The 10,259-nt window shown below is 39.6% G+C and overlaps 1 protein-coding gene across 6 annotated transcripts in view; it reads right to left on the reverse strand.

Moving 5' to 3' along the window:
* Positions 1-10,259, reverse strand: part of Gapvd1 (GTPase activating protein and VPS9 domains 1) — a 99,103-nt gene that overhangs the window by 17,593 nt on the left and 71,251 nt on the right. For 5 of the 6 annotated variants that reach the window (XM_013513177.1, XM_013513176.1, XM_013513178.1 and 2 more), the window contains 5 exons: positions 9,748-9,867; positions 8,411-8,488; positions 7,946-8,316; positions 4,761-4,848; positions 3,673-3,753 (listed from right to left, as the gene is read on the reverse strand). In XM_013513177.1, coding sequence (XP_013368631.1) covers positions 3,673-3,753; positions 4,761-4,848; positions 7,946-8,316; positions 8,411-8,488; positions 9,748-9,867 — 738 coding nt within the window. The remainder of the gene's footprint in view (positions 1-3,672; positions 3,754-4,760; positions 4,849-7,945; positions 8,317-8,410; positions 8,489-9,747; positions 9,868-10,259) is intronic. The other variant, XM_005382465.2, reaches the window with a different exon arrangement.

Consider the following 10,259-nt stretch of genomic DNA (forward strand, 5'->3'; position numbering starts at 1 on the left):
GACACCAGTAGCATAATCCCGAAGGCAGATTAGGAGGTGAGACTTAAAAAGAGCACATATCTCAATGTTAAGAGGCACCATGCAGCTGCCTACACATCCCGCGTCTAGGTCTACAAGTTTTGTCAAAGCAGAAAATTAGGAGGAGTTGCTCCACCTTCTCATCATCACCAGAATTTTGCATAACAGTGTCAGAGTTCAGTGCAGACTGAATGGATGGCAGGTTTCTAAAGGCTTACACTCAAGTCACTGTTATTAGCAATTCATGCCAACAGAACTTCCAACAAAGCATTTTTATATGCAGACTTCATTTAATCAGACATCTCCATGCTGAAGGAGAAAAAAGAACTATTCAAACTTAGACTTAAGCCCTTCTCTGATGAAAAAAATGCCTTTCTTCATAAATCCTTCTCTATACAACATCTGAAAGCTGCAGATGCTCATTCTGTCTTACTAGATCTCACTATGACACGCAGCTGCCAGGACAGAGTGCCTCTGTGCACGCAAGGGCCAAAAGGTCAGAAGCACTCCTAGAGAATCTAGCCTTCTGGTGGGTGCTGAAATGGGAGGTGGGGTGCAAAGAGAAAAGGCTACCATAACCACAGTGCAGCTCTGTTTACTGACAGGACTATTATCCCACTAACAGAATCAACACATCAAAAATGTTATCCTGGCCAGGAGCACTTGCCTGCAATCTCAGCACTGGGAAGGCTGAGGCAGGAGGACTGCGGTGATTTCGAGCCGAGCCTGGGCTACATAGTGAGTTCAAGGCCAGCCTGAACTATATAGCAACACCCTGTCTCAAAAAAAGCCAAAACAAACAAAAAAGTTATCTTGGCATCTACAATAGTAGTCATTACTTTAACTGGGTTGTCAAAGCAGAGAAATGCAGTAGACTTACAGGACAAAATAGCTGCCTAGGAAAGTACAAACTTCTGGCATACAGCTAGGCTAAAAGTTACTAATGAGTCTACATCTGGTAGAACCTCATTCTTTAAAACATGCTAAAATCACACCAAAATTTATTGAGCATCTACCACATGCCAGGAACTGTGCTAAGCATCTTATATGGACTATCTCAATCATCAAACAACCTTATAGAGAGATACTATTAACCCATTTTATAGCAGAGCAAATCAAGGCAGAGAGAAGTGAAGCAGTATGCTCACAGGCTCTTTTTTTGTTTTCACAAAAAAGGTATTTGGCATTCATGTCTCTATAAAATTATATTTAAATACACCAGGAGAAGACTTCCAAGTAATTTAAGATTTTTGCTAAAACAATACTTGAATTAATGATAAGAGATTCCTAATACAAACTGACCTTTTTCCAAATGTTAACAGATAAAAACCTTTATCATTACAGGATCTTATTTTGGAGGGGAAGTACTTTTTTGATTACAGATTCTGAGTGCTAATGAGGGCTGTAAAAAAGGGACAATATAATTTGGCTAAACATGGTGAACCATAATACTATGTATTAACAATTTCAATTGACATCATTCATAATTTATCCCAGAAAAATAATTAAAACAAAACTGCTATATATACAAAACTGTGAACTGTTATCATAGGAAAAAAATGGGAAACAATTTGAATATCCAATAGTAAATTTACCCTGTAGTAGAACCAAAGTATGGGCAATAAAAATGATTTAAAAGCCAACTAAGTCTAGTAGAAATTGGGAGAGGTTTATAAAATGACACATGGTAATAGAAGAATACAAAGTGCTAGGTGTGGTGGCACACACTTAAAATCCCACCTACTTGAGAGGCTGAGGCAAGAGGATTGCAACTTTGAGGCCAGCCTGGACAACTTAACAAGAATCTGTCTCAAAATAAAATCAAAATGGCTTGGGGTGTATACCTCAGTGGTATAGTGCTTGCCTAGCATGCACCAGACCCTTGGTTTAATCTCCAGTACCACTCAAAAACAAAACGAAACAAAAAGAATACAAAGTTACATACACCATCTAATTCAGTCATAAAATCTATACCATATACAAACATAGAAAAAGACTGAGAGAAAACATGAAAAACATAATAGTTGGGGTGGTGGGATTTCGGCCAGACTGTTAAGAAATGTCCTTTCATAACCTTTTACAGTAATTTAGTGATAACTTTCAGTGGATTATTAATTAAAACTGAGTATATATTTCTGCACCAGTAGAGACGCTTAACTGCTTGAACCATACCCAAAGAAAATAAATTACTTTATTAAAAAACTATTCAGCTTCAAAAATCAAGACCATATTGCTCATTGCCCAAAGACTCAATAATTTATAATTTCTCCAAAATTGTTCATTGTAAGTACAAAGATATTTCACCTAGAGTAACTCAATGATTTATAATTTCTCCAAAATTGTTCATTGTAAGTACAAAGACATGTCACCTAGAGTTTGTATATGCTGGTGCTCATCTAACAGCAGGAACAAGAAACACGAAAGGAACATAAATACCCTGCCAAAGATACAATGTGTTTCCAACTCTTCTCCAACCAGACTGGAAAGTCCTGACAAATGCAGGTCATGTGTGATTTGAATTAGTACCGACAACACTTAGCACAGTGCCTGGCGTAGTCAGATATTCAACAAGTATTTGCTGACTGAATTATCAGGGCAAACTAGGTTGCTCTTAGCAGAAGTGCAGCCTTATACACATCTCTGCTGTTTAAAAGCCTTTACTCCAGGGAAGTCACCACATCAAACAGAGCAGGAATGCATGTGCTGAAACATGGAGATACACCTAAATATAAACAGCTAGACGGTACAAATATGCATTAAAATAGGATGTTGCCTTCACCACGCTGAACTCTTTGGGAAGAATATTCATTTGAAATGTAACCCGTTTTTAATTAAAAACATTTATTTCAACCTAGCAGGATACTTTAAAAACCAAAATATGAAGAAAAGAAGTGAGAACTTCCCTCTAATAGCACTATAGCAGTTAGCCATCAATATGCAGCTATCAAAGGTTGGGTTATTAACACCACCTCTCAAATTCTTTCCTTCTAAGGTGCTTGTTCATAATGTCGCAAGGGAAGAACTAACCCCTATAGTGAGAACCTAATCCCTGGCTGTATTTTCCTTGGGTCAGGCAGCAATGTTACAATGGTTCAAGCTGTAAGAAATTAGTAAAGTTTATAAAACTTTTATTGTAATGATTGGCATTTATGACATTGTTTGAACACTTTATCATGAAAAAAAGAAAATAATCAGGTAAAATGATTTCGTTGTGATCCTGAATAAACAAAAACTATAGGTGAAAATAAATTTGAATTCTATGGTCAGTGTTAGAGAAAACTGTTCAATCAATGATCCAAAGAAATGGCATGCACAGCACTAAAACCGTTACCACACTCTCCCACAGGCACTGTGTCATCATCCCGCTAGCCGGCGAGTTGTAGCGTTTGCCTAGAGGCTCAGAGGCAGGGCCTCATCATAAACGGAAGTTATGATAATGAGGATGATGATGGTGGTGACAGTCAGCAGGAAGGGCATACTGAGAGTCACTGTGGCCACCACGTGGAAGCCACAGAGCTATGAAGAACATACTCCCCACTGTACACACACAGACACACTCTTCTAAAAAGGCAACACTTATGGTACCCAAGAAAAAGTGTTATGAAATATGTGCTCTGGGAATGAAGGAGCCAGGAAGTCCATGGGTCTACAAACCTGTGAGTGTTGAGAATCTGTCAGGCCCCAGATCATCTTTGTCTTTTTCTTGTTTTTCTTTCTTTCTAAATGGTATAGGAGCTGGAAATTAAATAAAGTCAGTAGTGTGATATATAACATACTGCACTACTTGGAAGTTAACTGGTGTGCCAACATTTCTAAGTGAAAGAAGGCTGAAAAATTTTAAAGCTAAGAAATCCCAAGTGCTGACTGATAATTTTTCTTAAAATAGCATTGAAAGGTTCTTAAAGAAACTTTCACAATCTGCTCTGCAGTCATCTGCCATGGGAAGAATGAATGACTTCACAGGGATTCACTGGGACCAAATCAAAACTACCACCTCTACTCCTCAAAAACAGCACGTTCAAAACTCCTGCCTCAAGGATCACGAATTCAAGGCCAGTCTGATCTACGTAGCAAGACCCTGTTTTAATACTAAGAAACAAAAAAGTTCTGCCTCATTCTCTTCTCCCTATCATGTAGGCTTGAGTATGGCAGGCAAGCAGCTCTCCTCAGTCCCTCAGTGCCGCAGCGCTGTGGGAGGCCTGTAAAAGAGGTCCCTAGCTTTTGGATGATCTCTCAGACAGAGAGGTTTTCACCAACTCAAATGATACCAGGCTATTCACCAAAAGAGCAAGCAGTTTTATACATCTCCCCAAATAAACACTAATCCTTAGGGTGTAAACATGTACAATGAACATAGACATAAAAAGCTTAAGTTTATTCCACGAGTGATGAATTTTCAATGTTAAATTACCAACAGCATCCCATTTTCCTACAATAATTAACAGTAATACATGTGTCAAAAGTACTGTATGTTTAACTTGAATGGTGTATGATACTTAAACGACAGTGACTAGTATGACGACTTCCGTTTTTGAACTGCTACTACTTCCTGCAAAGAATAAGAACATTTCTAAAACTCTGCCTTAGCATTCTTCAGAGTGAAACCATTTTCTACACTCTAAAAACAGTAGAAACCACAGCCAGGAGCCTCACAAAGGAGTTGAGATATTGGCTCTTTGAAAGAGATTGTGGGGCTTTGCTGCTTCTTGCTAATACGGCATTCCAAAATTTTATAAAATTACCTTTAGGCATGGCTGAAACAAAACGTTTTCTCCACCAAGGTCTGTTCCTGTCTGATTTCTCATCATCGCTATCTTTACGATCTTCAGTCTGTAGAAAAAGTTGGATGCTTTATTTGGAGTTGAGAAGCAATATAAATTATATGAAAAGGGTTTCATTAAGTCTGTGAAACTTGGTATTTCTTATCTCTGAAAAGAGCTTAATAATAAGACCTACCTCCTAAGGCTACTGTAAAGATTAAATGAAATACATATATATCTTTATGCTCAGCACTTGGCACACAGTTTTATTATGAATACTGCTGCTGCTATCTGTACTCTAGAATTTATTTGTACTACATTTATCCAGTCCTATTTGCACCAGTCCTATTTGCCGTCAAGCATCAGACTGCATCTCATTACTGCTGGTAAACCAAAAGCTTAACACAAATCCTGGTATAGAGGGAGAACTCAAAAACATTTATGGAGGGGATGGAGATGTAGCTCAATGGTAAAGTCATGTGCTTAGCATGTGCGAGGCTCTGGGTTCAATTCATAGCACAAACGAAACAAAACAAAACACACATAAACATGGGATAAATGTAGTACAAATAAATTCTAGAGTACAGATAGCAGCAGTAGTATTCATAATAAAACTGTGTGCCAAGTGCTGAGCATAAAGATATATATGTATTTCATTTAATCTTTACAGTAGCCTTAGGAGGTAGGTCTTATTATTAAGCTCTTTTCAGAGATAAGAAATACCAAGTTAATCGAAGTTATCTCCCCATCTTCCCCAAACTATGTAGCCTATATGTGGCACAACTGAGATTCAAACCCAGACCTGCCGACAGCAAAGGTTCTGAACATGATTACAGTACAGTTATTATCAACTCCATCAGGCCAAAGAAAAGGGACTGTAACTCCTTTTTTAACCTATGATGTTAAAAAAAATCTCTTAAAATTTAACTTTTTCATCTACAAGACTGGGATTAAAAATACCTTTTCTAGGAATACCCATGTGAAGAGACAATTAGACTCCAAGTATAGGCCTCTGTGCCAATGACAGGTAGCAGTACGGCTGGGAAACTGATTCTGTACAGGTCAACTAACTGGGTGAGTACATACATGAAAAACACTTAAAGCAAGGTTCTCACTGTTGGAGGAGAGAATCACAAGTATGGAAAGGGGGAAAGACAAAACAAACTCTTGTTCCTAGACTGCAACTGAATACATCAGTGAGCCCGTAGTTTTCTCTACCTATTGAGAAAGCAAGACATCGAAATGAACACACAGATAAATGTATACACACCCACACATGCACATACTCCTGAGCTCTGTCCACTGAGAGGTCCCAAGAACAACACACCTACAGTAATGAGCACTGATTCATCTCAATTTCTAAAAACTATTGCTCACTAAAAGGAGCCAGGGCTCCTTCGAGAAATGTCTGATTCTAGGACTAGAGCAGACAAAGTATGATATAAGCTTATAACATCTTGTGCCAAGAAGCAGAGAGATGTTCAATGAAGCGTAGAGACATGTCTAAAGAACCAGAAGCCAGCTTGATAGTGCTCCCGCTGGCCAGATCAGAGACAACTGAGCTTCACATCAAACCAGAGTAACTAAGCACTTGACTAAAAGAGAAAACTAGGAGACCACAGACAGAATAAGTAACAAGGTATATTTCAAAACTGGAGGAAGAACCAGACAGTTATATATTTTCAAAGCACCTCCCTACATTAATAAGTGTTACTAAAAATACTTGCTAATAAAGGGGCAAAGAGTAACTTTCCAGTGGTGAAGCCTGGCAGATACTACATTCATTCATTCATCAACACCACAGTAATGAAACAAATTAAAGCTGTGGTACCTGGTAGGACTCAATGAATAGAACAGTGTCATATTAATGAAAAATCCCACCAAAGAAGAATAACCTAAATCTAACCACAGGAAATCAACAAACCCAAACTGAAGGACACATTCTAGAGCGTCAAGGTCACAAAAGTCAAGGAAAAACTGAAGAATGGTCCTGGACTGAAAGAGACTAAGAAGACATGACGAGTGAAAACAGTATGTGATTCTGTGTGAGGTCCTTTCACCAGAAACTGAACTGTTATAGACAACTGTGCACACACAAACAGGGTTAGAATTAGAAGGTACTGATGTACCACTCTCCTTTCCTGATGTTGATGGATTTCTAAAGAAGGCTGGGAAAAGGTACTGTCTTGTAGAAAGTTCACACTAATTTTTCAGAGGTGAGGGAGACAGCATCAGGTTGGCAACTTATGCTCAAATGGGTAAGTGTTTTTCTATTACACTTCCAACTTTCCTGTTAACTTTATGACTGTTTCAAAATAAAAAAATCATACCTCCTCTAACCATCTCAGAGAGACAGATGTGAGTTTTAAATGCAGATAAAGCTGGGTGTACTGGCCTAAACCTGTAAAGCCAGTACTCAGAGAGCAGTAGGACCCAAGTTTGAACCCAGCCTGGGCAACTTAGTGACTGGTCAACAACCATCTCAAAATAAATAAATTTAAAAATTAAAGGGCTGGGGATACAGCTCAATGCAAAAAGCACTAAATTCAATCTCCAGTGCTGGCAGCAGTGGAGTGTGGTATAGTGTGTATGGATGGGACATAACACAGATGGGGTGTCAGTTAAACAAAAAATTGCTTAGAGTTTTTTTTTTTTTTTTTTTGAGACAGGGTCTCACTATATAGCTGAGGCTGGCCTTGAACTGCCGAGGCTGGCCTTGAACTGCCAACAATCCTCCTGCCTCAGCCTGCCTCGGCCTCCACAGTGCTGGGATTATAGGTGTGTGCCACTATGCCTGGCTACCTGGAGGTAAATTTTAAAAAGTGTCATACAGCAGGGCATGGTGGCACACACCTATAATCCCAACACCTGGGAGGCTGAGGCAGGAGGATCACTGTGAGTTCGAGGCCATCCTGAACTGCATAGTGAGACCCAGTCTCAGAAAGACCAAAAAAAAAAAGTGTCATCTATATGCAAAATACTGTTATTACAAAACAAAAGTTTCCTAATGCTTATGGCGGTGGACACACCAGACTGACAGATCACCTTCAGTCACGACTATAGTCCATAATTAATCCTGTATTTACATAGTGCATGTTTATTTCTGACATCCAGAGAATGTGGCAGATACAACACTAAGCAAATTCTACACGGCCTGGGTCCCATACCTCTCCTCTTGAGGAGTCTTTGCTAGGAGATGAAGATGATGAGTGAGGTGCAGCCACCAAAGAAGTAGCACCAATGGCTGCAGCCGGAGGGAGTTCTCGCTCTTCAGTCCCTGGACGTCGGTTCCAACTGGGGTCACTCATGGGTCGCCGGACAGAAGACACTATATCAGAGCTCCTGCTGCGAACCAGTCTCTCAGGGTAAGAATGCCTTTGCCTGAACGCTTCCATTTCAGCTGGAGTTAAAACATGAGAACCGAAGTTGGGCAACCTGGCCTCATTTCCTCCCACTGCTCCTTCCAGGATTGGAGGGTCTGGAGGTGGATGTGATGGTCTGGAATAGTGAACCTTTGGCCTTACCACTGCAGAAGCCCCTGCAACACATAAAGAAAGCTTTGTAGCCAAAACACCATTTCACAAATGCATTAACAAAGGATCTGGTTTTCCTCTTCTATTTCACTAGTTTACCTTCATGCGAAGACAGTGGATCAAACATAGCGAGCAGAGACTCTGACTGAGAAGGAGGGGAAGTCAGCTGATGGGCACCTGGAACAGGAGGGCAAGCTGTGAGACTAAGCCAGAACTCAGCCAGAGCACATGTGGGAGGGCGGGGGAGGGGGTGGTCAGGTCATCTAATGCTTGTCAACAGTTTTATTTCACGTTTTTATCTTCACGTATGGATTTTCATTATATTTAAGAGGTCTAGCATCTACATGCCTATTACTCTCTTTCCTTCGCGCGCGCGCGTGTGTGTATACGCGTGCGTGCGTGTGTGTATACGCGTGCGTGCATACGTGCTGTGTGTGGCGCTGGGGATCAAATTCAAGGCTTCACACATGTAAGGCAAGCATTCAACTACTGAGCTATGTGTCAGTCCAGACATGCTTATTATTTCTCATGGCCAAAGCCATTATGGTTAATGCAGACACCACAGACTCACTGATTCTCAAAATTCAGATCTCAGAACTCTTTCATATCCTTAAAAATTACTGATGTAAAAGCTTTTGATTATCTACTGATATTTACCATATTAGAAATTAAAACTGAAAAAGCAGCTTAAATATTAGTTCATTTAAATAGACCCATTAAATGGTGGTAAGCTTTCTAGATGAGAAATAACTTTATTTTCCAAAACTAAAAATAATGCACAGTGGCCCTGTTTAACATTTGCAAATTCTTTAATACATGGTTTAAGAAACACAGTCAGACTCTTGTATCTGCTTCTGTGCTGAAAGTGTTGCAGTATGGTTTTTTCATGTTAGTGCATAAATAAAATCTGGCCAGTGTAGTGCACGCCTGTAATCCCAGCACTTGGGAGGCTCAGGCAGGAGGATCACTGTGAGTTCAAGGCCAGCCTGGGCTACACATGAGACCCTGTCTCAAAAAAGCCAAAACAAAAAGAAACCCCCATTTGTGAAGACTTGGTAGATTATCAAAAAATAATTAGCCTTAGTTTTCTACAGTAACTTGATAGACCATGCCATGTTGGGAGTGTAGCTCAGGGGCAAGCACTGCAAGGTCCTGGGGTTTGATCCTCAGCACTGAAAAAAAGAATATATCCTTTTTCCAACTGCATGACTGTGTAAGGCACAGTGAGTTGAAGACCAGCCTGAACTACACAGAGAGACTCTGTCTCAAAAAAAGCCTCAGTTTCAATCATGGACATGAACATATTTATTTATTTATTTTTGGTATTGGGAATCAAATGCAGGACCTCATACTTGCCAGGCAAGTGCTGTACCACTGAGCTAAATCCCCAGCAGATGTAAACATATTAAAAAGCCATTCTTATTTCCTCTTCTTACCATGAGTTATTTCATCCATATCTGGACTAGTGACAGAATCTTTACCCCCAAAATCAGAGCTGCACTCAGATCTCAAGTCTTCGATCTTATTGGGAATATCCTCAGAGGTGGCACTTATGCCTTTAAAAAAAAACAGCAAAAATAAACAGCAAGAAGAACAAAGTAACTACACAAAATGTACATTAATTTTAAAAAAATTTAAACATTTTCAAATTTTATACATCTCTCATGTGCCTATGTGTGAGCTATTTAGTATTATATCCTTTATTATACTACTGCTCAAATATATAAAAGGTGATCACATATAGGGTAAATATTTAGGTTTTAAAAAGTTTATTACAGTAAAAGATACACAGTCATTAATCCCCCTTGCTGGGTGTGGTGGCACACACCTGTAATCCCAGCACTGAGGAGGCTGAGGTAGGAGGATCCTTGTGAGTTTGAGACCACCCTGGGCTATGAAGTGAGTTCAAGGCCAGCCTGAACTGCATAGTGAGAGCCTGTCTCAAAAA

Source organism: Chinchilla lanigera, unplaced genomic scaffold (genome assembly GCF_000276665.1).
Source record: "Chinchilla lanigera isolate Chin_1 unplaced genomic scaffold, ChiLan1.0 scaffold00018, whole genome shotgun sequence".
In the NCBI taxonomy this organism is placed as follows: domain Eukaryota; kingdom Metazoa; phylum Chordata; class Mammalia; order Rodentia; family Chinchillidae; genus Chinchilla; species Chinchilla lanigera.